The sequence below is a fragment of the Brassica napus genome, chromosome A5 (genome assembly GCF_020379485.1).
Source record: "Brassica napus cultivar Da-Ae chromosome A5, Da-Ae, whole genome shotgun sequence".
Taxonomy (NCBI): Eukaryota; Viridiplantae; Streptophyta; class Magnoliopsida; order Brassicales; family Brassicaceae; genus Brassica; species Brassica napus.
The window spans coordinates 17,750,636-17,777,551 of record NC_063438.1 but is presented as its reverse complement, the minus strand read 5'-3'; the positions used below and the strand labels follow the sequence as shown (position 1 = coordinate 17,777,551).

The following is a 26,916-nucleotide window of genomic DNA, read 5'->3' as shown; positions in this document are numbered from 1 at the left end:
ACTCTCTTTCCTTTTTCCACTTTTATTATCCTGACTTTTCCTTGAATCCTCTTCCCTCCTCCTCCTCTAGTCCTCTGTTCTTTTCTCTCTCTCTCTCTCCTCTCAACAACCGTTTCTGCTTCTGTTCCCAAAGTCGGCAACTTTCTTTCGCCAACATCGTTGAATTTTCTTGTTTCAGACATCGCAGAAAGTAATGGAAGACACGACATTTACAAAGGTTTTCGTTGGAGGGTTAGCATGGGAAACCAACAAAGTCTCTCTCAGGAGCTACTTCGAACAGTTTGGGGACATTGTTGAAGCAGTCGTGATCACTGATAAGTCCAGCGGCAGATCCAAAGGCTACGGCTTTGTAAGTGTTTCTTCTCGTATTGTTGTTTACTCGGAGATTCTTGGCTTTAAAGCTCATTGGTTTCTGTTTTTTTTTTTTAAGGTGACTTTTTGTGATCCAGAAGCAGCTCAGAAGGCATGCATAGATCCCGCTCCTGTCATCGACGGGAGGAGAGCAAATTGCAATCTCGCGGCTTTTGGTGTTCAGAGATCTAAACCTTCTTCTCCAATTCACGGTATCTATAGCTTTCTTTATGTTTTGATTGATCTTTGGAAAACCCTAACAAGAATACTATGAGTATATAGGATCTTGTCTTTACTAAAGAGAAAACATGTAAACTGTATGTCGTGAATCACCTCGCTATATATTTTTTTCGATGTTATGTTAAGACTTCTAGGACAAAGATAAATGTGTTACTTCATTGTCTGGAGGGTATACGCTTCATATTGATCCCTAAGTTTATTGAAAAGCCATTTTCATCCTTTACTAGTAACAGTCTCCTTAAATCCTTATACCCTAAAAACGTAATGCTTTTGTTTTTTGCATAAAGCAAATGTTAGAGAAGGACGTTCTCATGGTGTTGTGTGTTTGGCAGGACACGTAGGAGGAGGCAGAGGCGTGAAGGTAACAAGCCCTTTCAAGACACACTTTGGAACTGCAGCTGCTCTTCCTTCCCCAATTCCATTCTCTCACTACACACTTCCTTACACTAATCCTTATGGGTACTCCACCTTTAATCTCTTACCTCATCTCTCTAAACAGACTTATAATCCTCTGTTTAAACTTCATAGGTTCTCTTCGTACTCAATGGATTACAACTACCCCACGGTATGTATATTTTGTTTTCTCCATCGAATTCTATAATAAGTATTTGAGTATTTATCTACTGTCCTTCGTATCTCATAAAGCTTATTGGGTTTCTGTTTATAAACAGAGCTACTACAATGTTTATGGAGGAGCAACTGCTCAGCATCCGATGTATAACACCGGACCAATGACTGGTGTCGCAGCAGCAGCAGCATACTACCCATATCTCCAGTTTGCTGAAGGAAATGGACCCGTCACTGGTTATGCTCCTCTCCACTACCCCAACCACATGTTTCACTATTCCACTGGGGGAAACTACCCACATCACAATGCTTCTCCAGTGTCTCTTGCACCTTCACCAGTCATACCATCAGGTTTGTGTATCTTTTATCTGTCTTCATTTCGTTTGTAAACAATTTTGAAAACCAGAGGTGCTGATGATCTCAGCAGTGTGCTTTGCAGTTCCACAGGCTTGACCGCCAAGGCTCATGGTTTACTAGTTTCATCTCCACAAGACCTGTGGCCTAACCATGGTTGCCCTTTTCCCTTTAGGCAAGAGCCCATAAATTTGGAGTGTGGGCATCTTTGCAAGTTCCAGTTAAGTCTCACATAGGGGTTTTAACTTGGACCATAGTCATACACATTACTCATCTTTTCGCATTGCATCACGCGCTTCTGAACAAAAAGGTTTCGTTCAGAACAGCTTGTACAATAAGTATAAACTTAAGTAAGAGTTACCATGTCTTGCATAGTGCCCCTGAAAGGCAAAGCATTTTTTGTAGAAAAGCTTAGGATTGGCTGATCAATAAGAAAGGAAATAAGGATTTCCCGGGAAATGAATTGCCACCACCTGGAAGTGTTTGAAGTAGTTTGTGTTCAAAGGTGTGGACACTACTTCACGCAGTATCCAATTTTAATGTTGTAGTCTTATTAGGATGATTAGATCTAGGACTATGTAGCTAGAACAGAAAAGAAAGACACATAAACTTCCTTTTGAGGAGAAAGGAAGTAATGTTGTTAGTGAACTCAGTCATGTATATTCTCGGTGGCTTAGCTTTGGAGTTATAGCCACACTTGAAACTAACTTTTTGATTAAGATCATTTTAAAAAATTTAGATTGCTCATCATAGTTTCAACCAACCAACCTCCACTGATGGAATGTGGGGTCATTGCATTTGCATTTTTTTTTTGCCTCTTGGGGAGATATTTTGGTTCCCTTTAGGTTCTTCTCTTAAACATGAACTAAACCAGTTCACAACCAACCATGGTTAGGATTCAGGTGCGAGGTACTTATCACCTCCTTATCTCTCTTTTACTCTTTCCTCTGTTTCTTCAAGACAAAAAAAAAAGCAAACTCTACAGACTCTTTAATGTATTTGCTGTTTATCTTGTAAGCGTGTGGTTCTGATTCTATGTAAGAAAACAAAACCTTCATTTTCTATCCACGGTGGATGGAAAATGAAATGTGTGTGATTGCACTATTTCACTATGATATGATATAATCCTCTCTTATGACTTGTGACAATGTATCTTCATCATATGTATCCCTTAATATTCATCATCTTGATTGAGAGGCATTTACTATTCTGTATGTTGTAACCAAATTAGATCTGTGTAGTTGTCTGAATCGAAAGTGAGTAATCAGAAACAGCTCAGAACAGAGAATACAGTTCTGATATAATGCATAATACTGAATACTATTGACTGAACAAAGGTGTCTCTGTCACTCCGTATCAAATTGGTTTCTTTATGTACACTAACGCAATAAGTTCTTCCACGGATCATTAAATCATACAAACACAATCATCATATCATACATACACAAACAAAGGTAGAACCTCAAGCTTCATACCTGATGGAGAGAAGATATTTAAAATAAATATCTTATTTATTTAGTGTTTTATTTAGAGTTTATTTATTATTAAGATAATTATCTTTAGTGGTTAGAGTTTTAAAATCGTTATACAAAAAATATCTGGAGTTGGGATACAACCTGAACCTAATTCCAAACTAGAATCTGAAAATATATTAAATAAGTTAAATATATATATATATATGACGGTAATTTAAATATTTAAGAATATTTTAAAGATTTTAATAGTTTATTGTGTTTGTCATTTTGAATATTTTAGTTAGTTTAGACAGTTTAACTAGTTTTTTTTTTTGACGCCAAACGGCCATTCTATTATTCAAGCTTGAGGTGATCTGGGTAACCAGACCGGAATAAAACAATCAATAAAAAGTAACTCCCTATAGAAGGATCTAGTAGTTTTAGCTAAAAAGTCTGGAAATTGATTTCACGCTCGTGGAACATGAATGATGTTGAAATCCGGGAAGCATATCAGCAACGTCTCTATTCTCTCCAATTCCGTCGCAAAGCTTGGCCAAGCTTGAGGTTCTTTTATCATTGTAATCAGCTCCTTACAGTCTGTTCCAAAATTCTAACATGTTGAATGTTGAAGCATATTCTCCATTGCCCACCGTAGTGCTTCTACCTCCGAGTGCAAAGCTGATTCACATCGACTGATATTCCTTATCCCCATGAGTTGGGTGCTTCCCCTACTGTCCATCCAAGCCCAGCCGCAGCAACTGAAATGATCAGATGCTGTCCAAGATCCATCAATCAGGCATATATTACCCAAGCTTATGACTTGGGGTTCCTCATTATTATTCTCTTGTGCCACTGTTTGTACCTCTTCGTTCGCAGCAAACCAGGCTTGACATTCACTTTCTGCATGTCGAACTAGCTCCAAAGGATCTCTATCGATCCCTCTGAATAGTTTGTCGTTCATAGCCTTCCAGATATACCAAATTATCCAAGGATAAGGATCTCTATCCAATTTTGGCTCGATGATTCTGTTCTTCCTCCAGAATAGATAATCCATATTTGTATAAACGCTTTGCACCGGAAAAATATCTGGACTTGTTGGAGTTGACGATAAAGACCAAGCTTGTAGAGCTGGTGGACACTCAAATAAGGCATGGGTTACAGATTCTTCTGGCTCTCCACATCTAGGACAGTTGTTATCACACCTCATATTACGCCTTGCTAGGTTCCTCGTAACTGCTACATGTCCACTGAGCAGTTGCCATATAAGATGGCATATCTTATTTGGCGCCTTTAACTTTCAAGCAAAGGCTTGAAGCTTAATAATACTTGGTTCTAGAATTTCCTTCTCCTCCACTGTCTTTAATAGATATTGGACCACCCAATATCCAGATTTAACCGTGTATTGGCCATTCCTTGTGTAGTTCCAACAGAATGTATCGCGGCGATGAGTTGAGCTTACGGCCAAACTCCTTATGAGCGGTATGTCCTCAGGATTGACATATTGCTCCAGTAGACCAACATCCCACTCCTTCGTTACCTGATTAACGAAATCACTAACTCTCATGTTAGGGTGCATAACTGGCGCTACAGGGACCGCTGGTCTCACCGGTGTAGTTGGGATCCACGGATCCTCCCATACCTTTACTTCATAACCTGAATGTACCTTCTGTCTTATTCCCACTAATAATAACTTCCTTGCAGCAGAAATACTAGTCCACACATAAGATGGACTACTAGCAGAGTTTACTCTTAGTGGAGAACTCAATTTGTAGTATCTTCCCCTCAAGACCCAGGCTACCAGGGAGTCTGGAAATTGAACTAACCTCCATAACTGCTTTGCCAATAATGCCAAATTAAATTCGTGGATCATACGGAAACAATCCCTCCCTCTTCTCTTGATAAACAGACTTTTTCTCATTTTGCCCAGTGTATTCCTCTTTTTGGTGGATTTGAACTCCACCAGAATTAAGCGATGGCACTTGCTAAGTTTTCACATATCTCCAAAGAGAGCAGAAAAGTAGACATAACATAGGTCAGAAGAGCTAGCAGAATAGACTTAATCAACACTTCCTTTCCTCCTTTCGACAACCATCTACCTGTCCATCCATTCACTCTGTGCATCAACTTTTCTTTGAGAAAAGCAAAAATTCTACATTTTGAGCCACTTATGTCTTCCGGGATGCCTAAGTAAGTTCCCATCCCTCCTTCATTTTGTATTCCAAGTGCATCTTTAATCTCTTGTCTAACCGTTGCATTAATCCGCTTACCTAAGAGTAAGGACGATTTTTCAAAGTTGATACATTGACCTGACGCTTTACCATATTTCTTGACTACTTTCATTACTTCTTCACATTCACGGAGCTCCGCCTTACAGAAAAAGGCTATCATCAGCAAAGAGAAGGTGGGATACCGAAGGACATGCGCGTGTGACGCGCATCCCCGTTATCTTCCCTTGGTTCTCTTCATGATTAAGAAGGCTAGAGAGCGCTTCCGTGCATAGAATAAAAATGAAAGGAGACAAAGGATCTCCTTGGCGTAGTCCTGTACCAGGAACTATATTTCCTCTTGGTTGTCCATTCATGAGCACCTTATATTTCACCGACGAAATACATCGCATTATCCATACAATCCATGTTTTCGAAAAACCCATCTTACGCATAACAGCTTCAATAAACGACCATTCCATCCTGTCATATGATTTGCTCATGTCTGTCTTAATGGCCATCCTTTTACTGCGTCCACTTGGTTTTGTTCGTAGAGCGTGAAACATCTCCTGCGCAATCATAATGTTGTCTGAAATCTGCATTCCAACAACAAAGGCAGATTGGGTTTCCGAAATCAGACTTGGAAGCACTTTCTTTAGTCTCTGGCATAAGACCTTAGAGATTATCTTGTAACTGACATTGCACAAGCTGATGGGTCTAAATTGAGCCATTTCATTAGGCTTCGTTGTCTTCGGGATGAGACATATATTCGTATCATTCAGTCCATTCGCCACTACCTCCTCAAAAAGGAATTTATTAACCATAAGAATTAAATCCTCCTTTACAATATCCCAAAATTTCTGGTAGAAGAGTGCAGTCGCCCCATCCGGTCCTGGAGCCTTTTCTGGATGCATAGCAAAAAGTGCTAGTTTGACCTCATTCGAAGACCGGACCTGTAAGGCTGTCATTCATTGCCCTGGTGATAGTCGTAGGAACTTGTGCTAGTGCCTCTTCAATCTCTTCCGGATTAGAAGATTCAAAGATCTGTCTAAAATAGCTAGTAGTAATGGCTACTAATCCTTCTTCATCCTCAACTATATTTCCATTTGCGTCGAGAAGCTGTGTGATCTTGTTCCTTGCTCTCCTTTGCTTTGTTAGGGCGTAAAAAATTTTAGTATTTATCTCGCCTTCTCTCGGCCAAAACACTCGACTTTTCTGTTTCCAGAACATTTTCTCTGTCTTAAGAGCATCAGAGAGTTCCTTCAAGGCTGCTGCAATTTCTTCAGTTGTAGCATTGTCATCTGCATACAAACCCTCCACTTTTTCTTTAAGCTCCTCCACTAGTTTCGCCGAGTTAACATTATGTTGTTTTCTCCATTCACCCAAGGCTTTCCGGCAGCTCAAAATATGTTCCATAATGGTCGCATTAGCGGGGAGATCAGGAGATTTCCATCCCTCAAGTATGACTTGTCTGAGCTCCTCATTGTCCAGACAGTTTAACTAGTTTTAATTAGATTTTTAAATAATTTATATATTTTGATTATTTTTTGTTAATTTTATAAAAATATGTTTAGGCGATTCCATACATTGGTTATAATCCGATCTTAACTGAACATAGAATGAACCAAACAAAATCCAATCCAAATATTAGTAAAACCTGAATGGAATTTATGAGCATAATATCAAACTAGACTTTGACCTGCGCGCCTGCGCGGGTGTATATTTTGAAAAATATGTTGATTTTTTTTTCATGTAATTATTAGGGCGTTGCAAAATGAATCCGAAGAACAAAACTGATACCGATCCAAAAAATAGTACCAAACCCGAACATAAATTGAATAAATATTTGAATTATTCAAAATTTTGTTACTTAGAGAACCGAATCTGATCTGAACTGAAGTATTCGGATACCCGAATTTATCTAAATATAAATTTATATACTTATATATATTAATTATTTTTACATTTAACGTATATAAAACATCAAGAATGATACTTTTAAATTGATTTAAATACTTGAAAATATATATAGATAGTCATAAGTAAATATCTGAAATAGTTAAAGTATACTCAAATCACCAAAAATACTTAAAATAATTATTGATTCCGTATCCAAAATTTTAAATCAAGCCAATTGATATGTTAAGCTTAGGTATTCTGACATATGTTATTCAAATTTATAGGTAATATATTATTTTATTTATTGATTTTGAGAAATTTAAAATATATAATGATTTAAAACTTTAAAAATAATTTAAATGGTATCCAAACCTCAATCAAACCCGCAAAGATCCAAATCAAACTCAAACCAAAATTTAGAAACATCCTAATAAGACTAAAATCTTTGACCCCAAAAATCCGAAACGCAAACTGATCAGAATCAAACCCGTATGGGTACAGGAAAGTCCATCCCTAGTCATTATTATATATTGTACATTGTCATCATAAATTAATCGTATTTTATACGTACCATCATATAATTAATCATATAATTAATAGTATTTTATACGTACCATCATATAAATAATTACATACATTATATTTTTAAAACTTAATATGAAATATAAAGACCAATAATTTGAGTTGGTATTTCTAACTGGGCTTTGTATTGTATTTTTCTTATATATATTGACAACATTTTTTTATAATGGTTATTGAAAAATAGTTTAGTAAAAATACAATTTTGAATATATGTATATTTTTGAATCAATTTTTGATATAAATCAACTTTGAATTATTATTTTGATTTGAAATGTGTATATAAAGTTTAAATTTTGTTTTATGGTTAATTTAGAAAAAAAAAGTTTTAGGCAATTAGATTGACCAATTTTCTTATATTTTAAAAGTAGTCTAGATAGATAGTTTTTTTATAATATGATGGACTTTCAATTTTTTTTAATAACATAAGTCCATTACTTTTTTTTTTATTATTACTATCTTTATTTCCAAACAAAATTAATTTTATTTTAAAAAACTACGATCCATGTTTCCAAACACTCCAATTTTTTTAATAATTCTATTCAAATCTTCGAACACTCCAATTTTGTATTTGAGTTTTAATAATATAGATATCCGAAAGTGCAAACCAACCGAACCCAATCCAAGGGAGCTATCGAACACCCAAAACCAGTGCTTCCAAATCGATTTTTTTTTTCTTTTAGTTAATGTAGGGACGATCTTGAAGTTTTGATGGTTATAAACAGTTTAGTAAAGATTTTTGTAAAAATAATTTCTGCAAATTTAAGGGTCTATTTATATATAAAATATTTCTTAAATTGTGGGGCAATATGCTAATGTTTCACTAAGTATGCGTGATTCATGAGTTAGTGTCATCTTGAAAAAGAAACCCATTTATAAGTGGCGAAAAATAAATACTCGACAACGGAGCAAGTATCGGGTTCGGGCAAACGGGTCAAAATAATTTTTAATGGGACTTTATCAAGTTCAAAATTAAAGCGGTTGATCCGATAGTTTGAAATCTCGCCGGCTCGCGTAAAGCTCTACAGATTCCGTTTGTTCCTCAAGCGAACGGTTTGGATTGTGATCGGAAAGGGAAGGAAGAGATGGAGGAGTATCTGCAGTGTATGAAGACTCTCCGGTCTCAAATGACTGGTACAAATCTTCCTTTTCGCTTATGATTTTCCTGATTCCAGCTGAAATTTGATGTGGCGATTGTGGACTTGACTTTGTTTATCATGGATTCGACTGACGATAGATGTGGAGGATCACGCGGCCAAGGTCTCCGTCGAGGAACAGATGCAGATTACCACAATCGATACCTTGCAGAAAGATCTCGATCATGGTTCGTCTCTCTCTCTCAACGCTTTCGGATTCAGTAGTTTCTATTGAAATGTATGTGATCGCACAGCAGTTTTAGGTGAATTGAAAGCAATTTCGTTTGGAATTTCTCAAGCTTATTATTATTGATGTCTTCGCTCAGATTAGGCTGAGTTGTGATCAACTATTGAGAATTAGAGTAACGGTCCTTTGTTCAAATTTGGATCTGCGCTTTGTATTCATCAGATTCATACTCTTTTATCTCTTTATATCAGCATTGTCTGAGACAAAGAGACTCAAAGAAGAGACGGATCAGAAGACGAGGACTAAAGGCGAACTATGCTCACAGATTCTTGGAAAGCAGAGAAAGATTTCGTCAATGGAATCTGATTCAGCAAATCTTGCACAGGTACACTTGACCTCTTACGTTAGCCATGAATATGAAACTAGTATAAAAGGTCTTCTTATGCCTTTAGAAGTTATCACACTGTTGTTAGCTTTGTGTTGTTTATCTTGTGTCGTAGAGTCTGGAGCTTATCCTACAAGAACGAGACAGTATATCTGCAAAGCTTGTATCCAAACGGTAACTCAAAAAGACCTTACCGCTAGAAGTGGATTGTGGTTCTGGAATCACCTTCCGACTGTCAATTCTATTGTTTATAATTGCAGTTCTAACTATATAAAGACTGCAGAGGAAGCTAAAACCAAACTAGAGGAGCAGAAGGTTTTTTATTTGCATCCTCTTGGTGTGATATCATTCCCTATTGTGTTTACCAACATATTTTTCCTTTCTGTCGTCCTTGTTTTGGCCAGGGCTGGTTTGTTTCCCATATGAGCAATGAAACTAATAAACAAGGACAGGTTCGTTCTCCTATATGAATCCTTGCATGCTTATCCATTACAGTAGACCTCCAATATTTGCATAGTAACTGAGGTTAGGATGTCTCATCCCTTTTTGTGTTGGTCCTTGACACATTAGAAAGAAGAATCAAGGAAAAACCTGATGGGATTGTCAGATTCTGCTAGAGCAAAGCTTGATCAAGCAAAACAGATGAGATCCAACCTTATCCAGGAAAATTCCAAGGTTATTTACTTTTGATCAACTTGTTACTGTTGGTGGGTTTGGTGTTGGTTCTGGCACCTTTTGTTTGTTAATTTATGTTTCTCGAGAGAAACTTAATTAATTTTCCTATTCCGGTAATGAAACACGATTTATCTCTTTGAGCTCCTTTTCTGAATTACAAAGCTTCATTTCAGATCAAGCTAACAATTGAGAATGTGAAGAACAAGATTAATGATTTCAAGGTAATTGTTCTCTGGGATCTTTTCTACCATTTTGATTTTGCATGAGTGCATCATTTAGATCTTTTGCTCACAGCAAGAGAAATCTACTCTGCCTTTTTATATTCAGTTATGTATGATTTTTTCGTGCACCTGATACTATACTATTTCCTCAACTCGTGAACAATGCAGCCAGAGTTAATGTCATTGGATATTAAGATTCTAGAAGAGGAATACACCGCACTCTTGTCAGATGAATCTGGAGAGGCAGAGTATTTACATTCGCTGCAGAGTCAGGCTGAGAAACTGAAGGTGACATTGATTTTGTTGGCTTGGTTTTGATTTTTAATTATGTGACGATCATGACCAACTACACTTGCTGCAGGGGATATCTTACATTGCTAAATGCGGTTGTGGAGAGGAATACCGTGTTGGTCTATATTAGGCTAAAGTCATGCATGCATCATCACCTTTCAAGTATATGAATATGTGAATGCATCGAGAACCAAAACGAAGCTTTCTTTATGTGCTAGTTCTTTGAATCTGTGCTTTACCTAACGGGGTTCTTGTTTAGTTTGTTGAGATACAACTTCAATACTCTCTTCTTCTTTTTTTGCCAAAATTTGGAACTTCAATACTGTCTTGTTGAAGTATATAATGTCTCGCAGTTTGCACGAGAAGAGCACTTTTTTATAATATTCCGTTTATATATCTATAATACATAGGATAAGAAGCAGCAAGCAATATGAACCATTTGTTTGTCTTGTCATCTTGTTAGCCTGAACTTAAATAGTTTGTTCAAATCTAAATCTATAGCTGATACACAATGTCAGAAGACGAACATGAAGCTCGTAGACATTATAATTTGGGGGTAAAAAGGAAGAACTTAGTCAAATAAGAGAAGAAGAAAAATGGAATAGAACTGATTTCTTTTGTTTCCTCAGCACAGTATTGCGAGTCCACTCCAATTCCAGGCCTATTACCATATAAAGTTTAGAATGGATGGTGAGAGTGAGTAAAACTTATTCTTCACCTAGGAAATTCTAACGTAAATGCATCACTATACAAACTTGATCTAAAACTGCGCTTATCTTCCGAGTAAAATTCATGGATTAGTTCTTTTAATTCAGACCACAAAGTTTGTAGATGTAGTGAATAAAATGGTGCAATACCATGTACCTACTCTTACAAATGGTACAGTGAGTGCAAATTACTGGAAGACAGACACTGAAGCCAATGTCAATTTTGTCTGTAAACTCAACAAACGCATAACCCCACCGAGATTCCTCGTAAATCTGCAAGCGGCACCTCATCTGTCACACATAAAATATTGATAGAGTTATTGGCATTCAATCCTCAATTACACCGAGTTCAGCTTTGCCAAATCAAAAATGGAAAATAACTATCTTATTCAAAACACTTTCCGGTTTCAAGAAACTTATGCAGAACATTTCAATATTGTTACTCTGTTTAAAAGCAACGCCATGTGAAACTATTGGTCTATCCAATAAGCAGAATTGCAAGGATAGAAAATGAGGTAGTTGCAATACCTGAAAGTAAGCAGCTTTAGTGTTGATAGTTTCAGTATTCAACATCATCCATATCGCCCATGTACTCAGCAACTTGTTCAAGTCTAACATCAAGCATCTTGTGGTTGTCTAAATCACGAACCACACCAGTTTCTTTATCCAAATCTTTCTCAACCAAATTCCCATAGACGCCCTTATGTTTACCCAACAGAATCAAAACCGGTCCTCCTCGCCTAGGCAGTGCCGTCTCCAGCAGCTCCTGATCAACCCCTTGAACCAACTCTTGCGTCTCATCCATCATGATATCACAGGTCGTTGGTCCGACAACATCAACAACTTTCCCTTTCTTCAGATACAGCCTCCCACTTTTAAAATCCTTGCTCACTATTCTCACCTTTATATGACTCCTGAGCCATGAGGGCTTCTTCACTCTCCTCTCACCTCTATCATGCTTCTCACTGACTCTAACTTCATTTCTACTCACTCTCTCTGTTCCTCTGCTTCGTTTACTCGCTTTCTTATCTTTCTCCTTGTCTTTCAACTCCTTTAAACACCTTTCTTCTTCCCGGGAACCCAAATCTGCTACATCACTCAAACCAACTCTCACTTCATCTTCACTTCCAGAGAGCTTCAGAGCAAACAAATCATTACCAAGCTTCTCCACAATCTTACCCTTTAATCCCACATCTCTACCAGCAACGATCCGAACTTCTTTTCCAACAAAAAACAGATCGCCACCATTAACATCAAGTTTCACACTTTCTTTAACTTTAGCCTTGTTGGTATCAACAACAACCTTAGACTTATCAAGATCGAAACCTAAACCTTCCTTAGCAGTCCAGCGTTTGTACTCCTTAATCTGGACATCTTCCTTAGCGTTCTTACCAATCCCCTTGCCAGGCTTCCACCCATACCCAGCCATCAAGGCAGCTCCAAAACCCTCCACAGGAACGCTCTCGAAGTCCTCTAAGGTCGGGTCATCAGCAAGCGACTCCAGATCTTTCCTCAAACTCTGCATCATAAGCTGCTCTATCGGAGCTAGGTTCCGATCTTCTTCTTCTTCGTCGTCCTTTGCTTTCTGACGCAGCTTCAAACCGTACGTGATGTTCTCCTGGGAATCGGTTAAAGGAACCTCGGCTTCGAATTCGAGACCCGAACCGGTGTTGCCGGATTGGAGCGGGAGATCGAGATTCTTCATCTTCTTGTGAGGCCTCCATGTGTTCTCGATCGGAGGGATGACGTGTTTGGGAGTGGAATCAGCTAGGGTTTTCGAAGGATCGAATTCCGTGACGAACTCTTTGCTTGTACCGTCATCGACGGCGGCGGCGGCGGCTGTGACTTTGGGTTTCGATTTGGAAGGGAGGGAGAAAGAGAGCTTCATGATTGTTCGGTTTTCTTCTCTCTCACGAGCAGAACCCGAATGAATGTCACAAAGACGCTCCGTGAGAATCGTCGGGGTGCTCGTAGATTACATACTAAACAGATGGGCCTATTAAGTATTTAGTAGGCCAATGGGCTAAACTTAGAGGCAAGCCCGTTGGTAATAGTGATAAGCTTAACAGATATTCTAATCAGGTTTTTCTCTAGACATGACACGTTTTAGTCACAATTTGATTACGTAATCCAACCCGATTTCATTTTTTTTTTAACACCGGATATATTATGCTATTACAAACTTGGAAAAATATTACAGACGATTGTACTGCCGACAATTCTACCTACCTTATGAAAATTCACGTATGACTGCATCACCTGAGCCGCCCTATCGGATCCACCCTTGACGGTACTCATTGTGTCATGCTGCAAATCTCTTGTAAGTTGTTTCTCCATTAATTCGCATAATTCCGCTTTCTCCGCGAATCGAAACCTAAACTTGCTAGTGTAGAAGCATTAATGAATCCTTGGTCAAACTACTGGACCAAGGGGACTTTCACAAAAGTGTCAAACTCATGGCTCGAACCAAATTTCATTTTTTTTTTGAGATGGCCTTTGTTTAGGCCTCAGACTTATTATCCGGGATTCAGATTTGATCCGAGATACGTTTTGGATTCGCTTCGAAAAGAAAATATAACTTTTAGGTTCAGATCCAATCCGGATCCATATTTTAAAAATATATTAATATTTATATTTGATATATTAATATCTATACATAAATTAGTCTTATAATATTATATATTATTTTTAATAATATTATCAACACACACATATTTATATATATTTATAAATCTTGTATAAATATTTAACTTGTCTATTATTTGTAGAATTTTAGTATTTTAAAAGAATATTTTTGAATTATTTTTACGGATCTGGATTCGAATACCCATGGATAATGTTATATTTAGACGGATATCCAGAAACCACGAATCCAGATATTAAATCCACGGATCCGACATATCTGAATCCAGATCTGGATATTTGGATCCGTCTCAGACCTACTTTGTTATTAAATCAGATCTAGGAGTTGCCCATATATTTTAAAATGGATTTAGTTGAATCCAAAGATATGTATGCCCCAAAAATAATGTTAGTAGTTTAGTGTCATAATTTGACTTGACTATAAGAATATGTTAAATGACAAAACAACCATTAATGAAAAATCTTAAGAAGAGTAAGAAAGTTAATAGTTAATTCGTTTAAAAAAACAATGCAAGACAGTGAAATTAAATAAATACCAAAACAGTAAACATATGGTGCGTGTGAGATTGAGGTTGGTAAAATGACGATATTGCCATGTATAATGGAGGATTTGTCTTATGTGCCATAGGTGACGTACAACGTTGTAGCTGGCATTAGAGATTTAGTTTGATTTGTTGGTTAAGATTTTCTAAACGACAAGTGTACGACATAAAACTAAAGAAACTTTTTTTCACCATTGTTGTTTTTTTTTTCCATTCTCTCTTTTCTTCCTCTGTTTCTTTTTTATTCTTCTAGTGAATTCAAGTAAACCAATCAAATGTGAATGGTCTTCATATGCTAAAACCTCTCAATGTGTGATCCTCTGTTTTTACCAAAATGCTCCAGATTAAACAGGAAATAAAAAAGTCTAAGAATTAATGGAAATTTTTTTTATTTTATTGGAGGATAAAATACAATTTTTGCTTTTGAAAATAAAATGGCAGAAAAATACAATTGGGTATATGTAAAGGTGTGTGACTATTGCATGTTCAAAAAAGAGAGTAATAGACAATGGAGAGAAACACATGTTAAAAAAATTGAAACTTTTGATCTATTCTCTTCCTTCCTTTCTATATCCGATAAGATTTTAACTGAGATGATGGTGGGATCATTAGCGAAAAAGATGAACACGGCTGTGTGCATTGTGCACCTCGTTCCTTCTCATTAATTCAGTTCTTGTCAATCCACGCAGAACCAGCATTGAAACATTCAAAAGTTGAACCAGATGTTGTAGATATTTTGATTCATGAGGTTGTTTACTTCACCAGCCCTCGCATGATTCTTCCTAAGTTCTAAGAGTACGAGCCGTTACAATGATCCTCCGTAGCTTCCTTGTGCAAATTGACGAGCGAGATCTATCATACAAAACCTCATAATGTGAAATGTTGGGGGACAATAAGCGACATGATTCAATAAGGTAATTGATTTTGTTATTTGATATTATTAGTTTGATGTGTAAATATAATATATGTTATCCGCACAATAGTTTTAGTATCCCAGCTACAATATATATTAATTAGACAATATATTTGGTACCCCAAACATAATAAAAAATTAGCCGAACAATATTTTCTTACAATATGGATAATATTTTTGACAATAGTTCTGGGTGTTAGTTATTTAGCCAGCTAAGTGAAATATTATATTTTTTAGTTGCAGGTGCATAGGACGCTTGCTCGAAGTAACAACAGTGACTTTAACTTTACACTGTCAAAGGTGGAAAATGTAGATGTATGAAAAACTGCAACCATGAAATATATACATGTATTTCTATTAGAATGTTTATATCAAGGATTTTCTGCAAAAAACCTTCAATGTGTTTTTTTTTTTAAATTAATCAACAAACTCATAAACCCACATGTCAAACCTCCTAATACTAGTCAAACCGCAATATAAACCACTTGTGTATTGATGATATGGCAGCTGTTTACTATTTAACAGAAATCAAAACTATGTCGTTTTGATATCAAACATTAAACTAAAAATATTGCGTCCGGCGCAAATCGAACCCTGCACCCGATCCATTATAACCAGCGAGAAAACCAACTCATCAAACATGATCCTTATATGGGTAGGCGTCTTAATATGAAAGGCTCACTAAATGATGCTGAGGATGAAATGATATTGGGAATGAGAGTGCTAATGAAGATAATAGGGTAAATGACTCTTATGGTAGTGATTCTGAGGTTGAAGAGAGAGGTGGCGTGATAGAGCAGGATGATTCTTTTGGTGTTAGTGATAGTGAAGGTGGTGATTCGATCGTTGATGTAATCCGACAATATTCATGTTGGAGCAACAGTTTTCAAAACTGCAATAACGAAATATGCTGTGAGGAAGAGGAGGGATATCAAGTTTGATGGTAAGCGTGTTGTGGAAATTTGTTCAGAAAAGAAATTTCCATGGAGGATCTCATGTTCCATTAATAATAGCATCACTTGAATGTTTAGAGTTGTTGTTAGAGCTTACAAAGAGGAGCACAATTGCACATGACAGGGGTAAAGTGTATTTCCTAACAAATAGTAAGATTGTAGATATCTACATTGAGGAATTCAGAATTAATCCAAATATCTCAACTACTCAGTTGCAGCAAAAGCTTCAAAGGCGCAACATTAATGTTCCAAAAACAATTTGTGAAAGGACAAGACTAAAATGCTTGTAGCGACGATGAGCAAGCTCAGTCATTTGCAAGGTTGTTTAACTATGTAGAGGAGTTGAAAAGCATAAATTATGGATCTACAGTTGAATGTGAGGTGAGGCAGACATGATTCTATAGGTTTTATGTATGCTTCCAGGTGCTTAAAGATGGGTGGAAAGGTGCTTGTAGGAAGATTATCCACATTGATGGTACATTTCTGAAGGGGAGAATGAATGGAATGTTATTAATTGCTTGTGGAAGAGATCCTAATGAAAAGACTTTCCCTATCGCATGGGCCATTATGGAGGTTGAAAATAAAGATAAATTGTTATGTTTTTTTTTGAGCATTTGGTCGAGGACCTAGGCTTAGGGATAGGTAATGGTTTAACTCTAGCAAGTGACCAACAAAAAAGTCTTATATTAGCGGTTCAAGATGTGTTTCCATATGTTGAGCATAGGATGTGTGCTCGGCATGTGTACACCAACTGGAAAAAGAAATATGGTGGGGCTGTGTTCAAAGATCTGTTCTGGGGTGCTGCTGATGCTTACTACATAGCACGTTTTGAGAGTAAGATGGAAGAACTGAAGAAGATTTCAGTCGCTACATATGATGATTTGAAGATTTCTCAGTCTTGTTTGTGGTCAAGGGCATTTTTCACAGAATACTCATCTTCTGATGCTCTTGAGAACAACTTAGGGGAGCCTTTCAATGCAGCTATAAGGATAGCAAGAACAAAACCGGTTGTGGAAATGCTTGAAGATATAAGAAGAAAGGATTACAAAACCAGTGAGCAATCACAAAAAAGAGCTGAAGCTGATAAGTGTAGGGCAAACTACACTTATAAATCAGTTGCAAAACTCGAAGAACATATTGAACTTGCAAAGAATTGCAGTCCTTTGAGTTGTGGATTAGGAGACTATGAAGTTGGGTACTTCAATGATAAGTTTTTGGTGAAGATGAGAGGTGACATTTTTTGTAGTTGTAGGATGTACAAGATCGGTGGCATTCCTTGCTGCCACATTGTCTCAGCCATGCGTTTAGAGAAAAATGCTGACCAAAACCTGAAAACACTTATATCTAATTGGTTCACCATTGAGAAACTGGAGATATGTTATGCACATCCTTTAAAACCAGTCAATGGCATGAACATGTGGAAGGTAATAACTAATGTGAGGATCAATCCACCTCCGTTTAAGAAACCTCCAGTGAGACCACCAGGTAAAAACAGAAAGAGAGATAGAGGTGAACCTAGAGAACCACCAAAGATTTCAAAACGAGGAACAAAAGTAGTATGTATCTTCTCTTGTTATGCTTGTTTTGTTGTTTGTATTTCTTCTCTTGTTATTTATGATATTTATATTATTATTTTTTCATTTACAGCACTGTGGGAATTGTGTCCAAGCAAGACATAATAAGATGTATTGCAAGAAACATCCTTTCTCAAAATCACCCAAGAATCGACCTGGAAGGCCACACAAGGAAGTAATTCCACATGTTTCAGCTGGTCTATTTATTCATGCACCGGAAGGCACACTTGGAAGGAAATGGTTTGCCTCTGCCTCACAGCCTGAACATGACGTCCCAAATCTCTCATCGGGACTCCCAAAACGAGGGCCTGGAAGGCCTAGGAAAAAGCTCTCAGAAGGCGTCTACATCATCTCATTTTGTAGTATCATAGGTAATTTTTAGTTTTGAAGTTAATGTATGAGATTTATATTTTTGTATTTTATTTTATTTCCAATTGTGTTTCTTCTATTCATTTTGAAGTAAAGCATATAAAGTTGTTTAGTTGTTTAGGTTAAATAGTTAAATATTTTAGAGAGAATTTGCTGAATATACATAACTGGTGTCAAAATTAGTAATATACACATGATTTAACATGTGTAGATTGCTCTACAATTCTTACTTTGGATTTTTAAAAATACTCTTTCTTAAACTCTTTTTCTTCTTACAAAATCTTACACTCTCTTTCATCTTTTACATTCTTACACTCTCTTTCTTCTTACACTATTTTTCCTCTTATATTTTCACACTCTCTTTCCTCTAACACTTTCACATCCTTTTTCCTCTTTCATATTTATTCCCACGACTTTAACTTTTATTTTACACTCTTCTTCTTATTTCCTTCTCTTTCCTCTAACCGAATATGTAAAACAAAAGAAATCTAAAATTTGATAAAATTGAAAATAAATATTATTGTGTAATTAAGTAAGTTAAGTGATATTTGTGGTACGTTAACAATATATACTATATGTTAAGATGCTTATTTGAATAGCAAGTTAACTGTTACATGTAGCGCGTTAAACAAATCAGTAGCATAATAAAAATATTTATAATTTAGTATTAGTTAGTAATCTAATATATTATTTACCATGTAATCGATAAGTTAGTTACTAAAGTTTAAATTAACGAGTAAAAAACAAAGTTAGCATGCAATAATCGTTATTGTAAGTTTTTATTAATTGAAGTATCATTTAAAAATATAGTAGCTATTAATATATGTATTAGCTGTTAAATATCATGTAGAACATATAATAAACATACATATTAACATAGATATAATATTTTGTTTTACAAGGTAACATATATTAGCTGATAATTTTCATGTTGCTTTTACTCGAACATAAATCATATTTGTATGTGGTAACTAGTTATCGGCTATATATCATTGTTTCACGTTAAACTTTACTACTATGCCTCTAACAGTTCTTTTTTTTATCAACGAATGCCTCAAACAATTTTAATAGTAAGGATTTAAAACATTATATTTTTAATTAGTTAATAATATATATATTATTTAACAAAAGAAAAATAGTTGCTATCAAATTTGAATCATTGAGTTGGTTTACTCGTCTATATCATGTATTTTCAAGAGAAACAGATGAGTCCCGTTGATTGGTTTAATTCTCTGGATAAAGTCATGTTTTGATGGTCTCTCTCTCCACTTGACTCACAGTTTCCAGACACTATATAAAGGTTAGATTATAGGTTATATAGGTAAAACTGTAATCAAAATTATTTTCTAGTTATGAGGGATACTTCTCTAATTATGATCACACCAAGGGCTATGGGAGCCAATTATAGAATTTGCTGAATATACATAACTGATATCAAAATTAGTAATATACACATGATTTGATATATGTGTAGATTGCTCTACCATTTTTACTTTGGATTTTCAAAAATACCCTTCTTTACACTCACTTTCTTTTTACACATTATTACACTCTCTTTCATCTTACACACTATTACACTTTTTTTTTTCTTACACTATCTTTCTTCTTATATTTTCACACTCTACTTTTTCTTACACTTACCCTTCACATTATCTTTTCTCTTTCATATTTCTTCCCATGATTTTTACTTTTACACTCTTCTTCTTATTATTTTTCTTCTCTTTCCTCTAACAAATGTAAAACAAAAAATATAAAATTTGTTAAAATTGAACATAAATATGATCGTGTAGTTAAGTGATACTTGTGGCACCTTATAATATATATAGTAGGAAAAATTGCCTAAACAAAATAAAAATTCAACATGGTTGTTCTTTTAGTATAATACCATCATTAAGTCGTCGTTTTAGTATTATCTTTTCATAATCCCAAAACTAACTTATGATTAATCAAATTAATAAAAAGATACATTCTAAAAGCATTTAAATATTAAAAACGAATTAAAGTAAAAATTTAATTAAAAAATATATTTATTTATATAATTTGAAGTCAAAATTTTAGAAAATATTTTATAATCTAGAATTCACTTTCTACTGACCCATTTTTTCGTAGAAGATGAATTCTATTTTTAGTAGAACGTAATTTTAAAATTTAATTTATCATGTTTTTAACCAAAAAAAAATCAGTTTGTGTATATGGGTGTTTTATCAATTGTTTCTATTTTTACAATTTTTTGATTCATAAAACTATTTATTTCATTAAGTTTTAGAATTGGAAAAGGTAGAAGAGAGAAAAAGTAGATAAATTTTTTTTTATACCAAAAGGACAACCATGCTGAATTTTTGTTCCGTTTTGGCAATTTTCCCTATATACTATATATTAAGATATTTATTTGATTAGCAAGTGAAGCGTTACCTATGGCGCGTTAACAAATCAATAACATAATAACAATATTTATAATTTAGCATTAGTTATTAATCTAATATATTATTTATCCTGTAATAGATAAGTTAGTTACTAAAATTTAAATTAACGAGTAAAATAACAAAGTTAGCATGCAATAATCATTATTGTAGGTTGTTAATAATTTGATGTATCATTCAAAAGATATAGTAGCTATTAACATGGGTATTAGCTCTTAAATATCATGTAGTACATATAATAAAGAAACACACATCTTAACATAGATATAATATTTTGTTTTACACGGTAACATATATTAGCTGATAATTCTCATTTTGTTTTTCACTGGAACATAAATCATATTTGTATGTGGTAACTAGTTATCGGCTATCTATAATTGTAACACATTAAACTTCACTATTATGCCTCAAACAGTTTTTTTTAATCAACCAATTCCTCGAACAGTTTTAATAGTAAGGATTTAAAATATTATATTTTTAATTAGTTAATAATATAAATATTATTTACCAAAAAAGTAAAATAGTTGCTATCAAATTTGAATCATTGAGTTAGCTTACTTGCCGAATATCATGTATTTTCAAGAAAAACAGATGGGTCATGTCGATTAGTTTAATTCGCTGGATAAAGTCTTTTTCTGCACTTAACTGACATTTTCGAGACACTATGTAAAAGTTAGATTATAGGTTATAGGGGTAAAACTGGAATATAAATTATTTTCTAGTTATGTGTGGTACTTCTCTAATTATGATCATATGGCTATGGGAACCAATATCTCAATATTTTAAAACGTAATATTATTAGTATATTTAGTTAATATAATTACTAATATATTTTAGTTTTTGGTTTGGTTCGGTTTAAACAAAACCAACCGAACGATTTGGTTGATAAAATCTATAACCAAATGGTTTAGACATATGCTTTGGTTTGGTTTGGTTTGGTTCGGTTCTGTTTTCTCGCCCCCTACTTAAAAGTGACCATTTTTACAAGTTTTCTCTTTTTTTCATTCATTTATGTTGGTTGCCACGGCTAAACCTACTTCTTATACAACAAAATAACCCGTATCATTTGCTTCTCGCATAAGTTTTTTTTTTTTTTATTTCTTGCAACTGATCGTCTTTTCTAGGCCTGGGCATTCGGGGTCCCAATCGGGTTTCGGTTTTATCCAATCGGATTTCGTTTTTTCGGGTTTATCAAAATCAGCCCCATTCGGATTATATGAAAGTTCGGTTCGGGACCGGTTCGGGTTCTTTCGGGTTCGGGTCGGGGTTAGTAAATCTTCAAAGAACCGGTACAACCCAATATACTTTCGGGTTCGGGTCCCAATCGGTTTTTCGGTTTAAAAGTACTTGATTTTTATTTATTTTATAACCAAAACATGAGTAAAATCGGTTTTTCAGTTTTAAAATACCTGATTTGTACCTATTTTGTAACCAAAACTTAAGTAAAATCGATTCAAAAATAAGGAACATCAACCGTGATCATTCAAAATCAAACGAAAAGTACACATATTTACTGATAAAAAGAAAACCAAATAAATAAAAACATAAAACGAAAACCAAATTCTCATGAGATGAGAAACATTGTTTAACGAAAACAAAATCTAAATCTAAATACTTCAAGATTCAACGGCCATCTTTAACCATCAACCTTCATGTAATAGAACCACCAACCTTCATGTAATAGATAAGTATTTTAGATGTTCAATATTTCTTAATATATTTTGGATACATATTAGGAATTGAGATCATGTTTGGTACAAGATCTTTTCGAGGTTTTGAATGTTTCGGGTTCTATCGGATATCCATTTAGATTCGGATTCGGTTCGGTTCGGATAATACCCATAACCCGAAATACCACAAAACATGACCTATTCGGTATTTACGTCGGGTTCGGATCGGTTCGGATTCATTTTTATCGGATCGGATTCGGTTCGGGTTTTTGGGTTTGGTTTATTTGCCCAGCCTCTTTTCGCACAAGTTGCTGCATAGGATAATGAAATCAACCTTTCTCTCTAAGGACAAGACAACGTGGCATGAGAAACGGACATACCACTTTCTGCCACATGCAAATGAATAGGTCAAAATCGTGGACTTTGACTTTCCAGCTCGCAAGTCGTCTCCTTCCCTCTATAAGTAGATAACAATAGCTTCTCTCAATCCCCAGCTCTCAAGGAGTCTCCTTCCATCTACAAATAGCTAACAATAACTTCTCTCAATCCCACGATATCACCATGAACTATTGCTCCTTCACTCTCTTCGTATTTGCCGCCACTATCTTTCTCCAGTGTTTAAACCCCAGCGGAGCCGCCACATGTCATCCTGATGACGAGGCGGGTCTTTTAGCTTTCAAAAAGGGTATAACACGAGATCCTTCAGGCATTCTCAGCTCATGGAAGAAAGGTACTGCTTGCTGCTCCTGGTACGGTATCGCTTGCGTTAACGGTGACCGTGTCACCATTCTTTCACTAGTCGGATTTCCCAAGAAACCCGAACGCTCCCTCTCCGGCACTCTCTCGCCTTCGCTGGCTAAACTCCAGCACCTCGAAGTGATTAGCTTAGGAGGTCACGGGAACATCACTGGATCTTTTCCTCAGTTCCTTCTCCAATTACCGAAGCTTAGATACGTAAACATCGAGAATAACCGTCTCTTTGGTCCCCTTCCTTCCGACATCAGCATGCTAAGCCAGTTGGAAGATTTGTTTCTTCAGGGAAATAAGTTCACTGGTCCTATACCGAATTCTATATCAAATCTGTCTCGGTTATCTGGTCTCTTTATTGGCGGTAATCTCCTAACCGGAACTATACCCTTAGGGGTTGCTAATCTCAAGCTACTGCAGAATCTGAAACTCGACGGCAACCGCCTCTCCGGCACCATACCAGATATTTTCGAATCCATGACGGAGCTCAAATTTCTCGATCTCTCCGGCAATGGATTCTCCGGAAAACTTCCTCGGTCTATTGCATCGCTCGGACCGACACTCCTGCTCCTTGACCTGAGCAAAAACAATCTCTCTGGGACAATTCCAGAATATATATCAAGATTCAACAAGCTCGAAAAGTTGAATCTCTCCAAGAACCGCTTCTCCGGAGTTGTCCCAAATGGTTTGGTCAATCTGACCAATATAAACAATCTTGATCTTTCTCACAATCTTTTAAATGATCTATTTCCTGCCTTGAACGTTAACACCATCGAGTTTCTTGATCTCTCGTACAACCAGTTTCACCTCAAAACGATTCCAGAGTGGGTTACCTCATTACCGAGCATCTTCTTGTTGAAACTAGCAAAATGCGGGATCAAGATGAGCATAGAAAATTGGGAGCCAGCGGCACCCTTATACTACCATTACATTGATCTGTCGAAAAACGAGATCTCAGGGATTCTAGAAAGGTTCCTTAACCAGACAGAGTATCTGCTTGAGTTTCGAGCAGCGGGAAACAAACTTAGATACGATATGGGGAGTTTGACGTTCGCAAAGACGCTGAAAACCTTGGATCTGTCAAGGAATTTGGTATTCGGGATGGTGCCAGAAACTGTGGCCAGTCTGCAGAGACTGAACTTGAGCCAAAACCATCTTTGCGGAAAGCTTCCGACAACAAAGTTCCCGGTTAGCGCATTCGCCGGCAACGACTGTCTCTGCGGCGCTCCACTCTCTCCTTGTTTACTTTAGAGGCAAGAAAACTATATATTTGCAATGTGTTTGCATTCACCGTGACATTTGAAGTTTGCTCCAAAAATGATTGGTATTTGTAACAAATAAAATAGAATTTTAAGTTCTCAATATTTAATCATTTTAAAGATATTTCTGTTAAGAGTACAAAAATGAGATATTGAAGAAACTAAAATAAGAATCATTTATATATTAATCGAAGAAGCATTACAACATTTAAAGTGGTCATTTAAAGTGGCCATGTGTCACAATTAGGATAATTTTTAAAATCTTTAGGTTTGTCCATATAAACATATATTATATTTTTTATCAAACGAACTATCAAACTGATTAGTAGTGTACGAACAATATTCTATATTTTCCTTAAATTAAAACTATGAAATTAACTAATATGATTAATATATATATGATAATTAATAATTTTGAATTATAAAGATTTGATAACAATTTTTGTATTCTCTATCATTTTTGTTTAATTTTATATTATTAATTTTTTTTAACTAATTACATTAACCATATACTAAAAATTAGATTTATTCTTATATGATATATTTGAATTTTTTTAAAACGACTATAAATTACTAAAACTGTTAAAAATCGGGTGTTTTTCAAAACCAACCCATATTTTCAATTCAAATCCAAAACCAACCCTTTTTTTTTGTCCATACTATTCATCAATAAAATTTCCATACTATCTTTATGTTTTTGAATTATTCACAAAATTGCCATTTTTATTTATTTTTTTTTATTAATTTCGAAATTAGCAAAAAACCAAATACACCATAACCATTTCTTCTTATTTACAAAAATGCCATCATCATCAATTTTTTCAACCACCATGAACCACCATTTTTGAGCTCTAAAGCTCTAGAATTCAATTTTCAACCATTTTTTTTCTCATTCTAACCCAAAAAACTTCATTTCCTCTCATCTCCTCTACATTTCCATCTAAAAAACTCTCATAACTCTCATTTTCAAAACCACAAACTTCATATTTTCGAGTTTCTTCATTAGTGAATCGTTAAAGATGCTTCTTTTTGCTCATACTTGGAGTTTGGACGGTTGAAAAGGTTGGAAACGAGCTTTACACAGGAAAAAGGTAACTATTTACATGGTTTTCGTTCTTTTTCAGATCTGTGTCGCGACGGTAGACTGTTTTGTATGTCTACGCCTCCGTGGAGACTTACGATGCAGTCTATTTGTCAACACACGGGTTAGTTTTGCAATTGACCAGACAAATTTTTTTTCTAACGCAGACTTTCCCAGTAGTCTCTGTCTTTACCTTTGACAACAAAAATAAAACTTTCGGTAGACTTACTCAGACGTCTACTTAAAAGAGGTTAGTTTTTCATTTGACCGAACTTTTGACTTTTCAAAATAGACTTCAACGGAAGTCTACAACGTGTAGACTGCCAATGAAGTCTATAAAATGTCAGTTTTGCATTTGACCAAAACTTTGACTTCGTGGAATAGGTTAGTTTTGTGTTTGACCAAAAAGTTTAAAAAGCAGTAAAAAATTTATTAAATTGTAGACTTCATATGTAGTCTTCTTATCTTAGAAAAAAAATCGTAGACTGCGTATAAAGTCTGTCTTTTTATTTGGTCAAATGCAAAACCAACCCGTCGGATTTGAAAGTAGACTTCAAAAAAGTCTACACACACGTAGACATTCATTTCGATCTAGTGATTGGAAGTCAAACTTTGTCAATTGCAAAACTAACCTCATTCAAAAAAATTCAAACATGTAGATTGCATATGAAGTCTAGTTCTGAAAGTCAAATTTTGGATGAATTCTGGTCAATTGTAAAAACTAACCTTTTTAAATTGTAGACTGAAATGAAAGTCTACATGAACAAAATCACAACTTTTTTTCAACTATAGAAAGCAACCCGTGAAATGGTCAATTGCAAAAACCAACCCAAATCGTAGACCTTTTTCACAGTCTACGTCTGTAAACTGAAACGAACGTCTAAATTGTCAGAGACGGAATATTAAGTCTGCGTAGAAAAATCTATAAAAATGCAAATTTGTGTATTATTCATTAAGTTTTTTCTAGTTTTTTTTGTTTGAACTGTGTGTTAGTTAATCCTAATGGGTTTGGGTGATTTTGAAAAGAATTTTTTTTATAATTATGAAGGTATAATTCATTTGATTTGACAATGTTGTTAGCTAATAATTGTAGACGTATTTGTAAGTCTTCGTTTATAGTTTTATGAAACATGAAATATTTCTTTGCTGATTATGTAAACCTGTATTTTTTTTTGCAGGATATGGCTCAGATACCTGTTGTATATGGAGAATGGGTGGTGAAAGGCTCTTTGTGGGAGTTTGTGGTCAATAATCGGAAAGGAGGGAGAATGTTTCTTGTGCCAGATGGTTGTACACATGGTGAACTTCATGAAATGGCACAAGAAGATTATGGTCTGGACAAGAAAATCGAGAAGGTGGAGCTAACATATTCCTTACCAGACGTCATTCTACAGCAAATGGCTCCGGATACTCCTCCTATGCATGTCACGAATGATAGACAAGTGCAGAACTTGATCGAGTTGGCCAAGACACACTTTGTACGCCTTTGTGTATC

The 26,916-nt window shown here is 35.4% G+C and overlaps 4 protein-coding genes across 8 annotated transcripts; 3 read left to right on the top strand and 1 right to left on the bottom strand.

Moving 5' to 3' along the window:
• LOC106368369 (RNA-binding protein 38) lies at positions 1-2,652 on the top strand. Of its 3 annotated transcripts, none has more exons than XM_022694931.2 (6): positions 3-349; positions 431-563; positions 924-1,050; positions 1,120-1,156; positions 1,263-1,509; positions 1,598-2,652. In XM_022694931.2, exons 1-6 carry the CDS (start codon positions 194-196, stop codon positions 1,609-1,611), a joined length of 714 nt encoding a protein of 237 aa, XP_022550652.2. In that variant the 5' UTR covers positions 3-193; the 3' UTR covers positions 1,612-2,652. The 3 variants fall into 3 exon arrangements, with proteins under 3 accessions (XP_048636991.1, XP_022550652.2, XP_013663771.2); XM_013808317.3 differs by having other exon boundaries at positions 4-349; positions 1,586-2,652; XM_048781034.1 differs by having other exon boundaries at positions 1-349; positions 924-1,156; positions 1,586-2,652.
• A 5,934-nt stretch (positions 2,653-8,586) lies between these two features.
• On the top strand, positions 8,587-10,924 carry LOC125609219. The gene is made up of 10 exons (XM_048780360.1): positions 8,587-8,782; positions 8,886-8,972; positions 9,223-9,356; positions 9,472-9,530; positions 9,617-9,671; positions 9,761-9,808; positions 9,927-10,031; positions 10,205-10,252; positions 10,421-10,540; positions 10,614-10,924. Exons 1-10 carry the CDS (start codon positions 8,734-8,736, stop codon positions 10,671-10,673), a joined length of 765 nt encoding a protein of 254 aa, XP_048636317.1. The 5' UTR covers positions 8,587-8,733; the 3' UTR covers positions 10,674-10,924.
• Positions 10,925-11,002: 78 nt separating this feature from the next.
• LOC125574812 (protein MOS2-like) lies at positions 11,003-13,210 on the bottom strand. Of its 3 annotated transcripts, none has more exons than XR_007339635.1 (3): positions 11,779-13,210; positions 11,408-11,541; positions 11,003-11,204 (listed from the first exon to the last, which is right to left on the bottom strand). XR_007339635.1 is itself a non-coding variant. In XM_048780359.1 (2 exons), the coding sequence occupies exon 1, from the start codon at positions 13,136-13,138 to the stop codon at positions 11,810-11,812; it is 1,329 nt and encodes a 442-aa protein (XP_048636316.1). In that variant the 5' UTR covers positions 13,139-13,210; the 3' UTR covers positions 11,321-11,541; positions 11,779-11,809. The 3 variants fall into 3 exon arrangements, 1 of the variants encoding a protein (XP_048636316.1); XR_007339636.1 differs by having other exon boundaries at positions 11,412-11,541; XM_048780359.1 differs by lacking the exon at positions 11,003-11,204 and having other exon boundaries at positions 11,321-11,541.
• Positions 13,211-22,658: 9,448 nt separating this feature from the next.
• On the top strand, positions 22,659-24,450 carry LOC106365048 (LRR receptor-like serine/threonine-protein kinase FLS2). Its single transcript, XM_013804506.3, has one exon. The coding sequence runs from the start codon at positions 22,896-22,898 to the stop codon at positions 24,330-24,332; it is 1,437 nt and encodes a 478-aa protein (XP_013659960.2). The 5' UTR covers positions 22,659-22,895; the 3' UTR covers positions 24,333-24,450.
• Positions 24,451-26,916: the final 2,466 nt, after the last annotated feature.

What these genes read in the sequence shown, in the direction of transcription:
- LOC125609219 (XM_048780360.1), top strand. Translation starts at nt 8,734, where the DNA reads ATGGAGGAGTATCTGCAGTGTATGAAGACTCTCCGGTCTCAAATGACT. An exon ending in TCTCCGGTCTCAAATGACTG is followed by an intron (nt 8,783 to 8,885) that starts GTACAAATCTTC and finishes GACTGACGATAG; the next exon opens with ATGTGGAGGATCACGCGGCC. An exon ending in ATTCAGCAAATCTTGCACAG is followed by an intron (nt 9,357 to 9,471) that starts GTACACTTGACC and finishes CTTGTGTCGTAG; the next exon opens with AGTCTGGAGCTTATCCTACA.
- LOC125574812 (XM_048780359.1), bottom strand. Translation starts at nt 13,138, where the DNA reads ATGAAGCTCTCTTTCTCCCTCCCTTCCAAATCGAAACCCAAAGTCACA.
- LOC106368369 (XM_048781034.1), top strand. Translation starts at nt 194, where the DNA reads ATGGAAGACACGACATTTACAAAGGTTTTCGTTGGAGGGTTAGCATGG. An exon ending in GATCCAAAGGCTACGGCTTT is followed by an intron (nt 350 to 430) that starts GTAAGTGTTTCT and finishes TTTTTTTTTAAG; the next exon opens with GTGACTTTTTGTGATCCAGA. An exon ending in TGGATTACAACTACCCCACG is followed by an intron (nt 1,157 to 1,262) that starts GTATGTATATTT and finishes GTTTATAAACAG; the next exon opens with AGCTACTACAATGTTTATGG.
- LOC106365048 (XM_013804506.3), top strand. Translation starts at nt 22,896, where the DNA reads ATGAACTATTGCTCCTTCACTCTCTTCGTATTTGCCGCCACTATCTTT.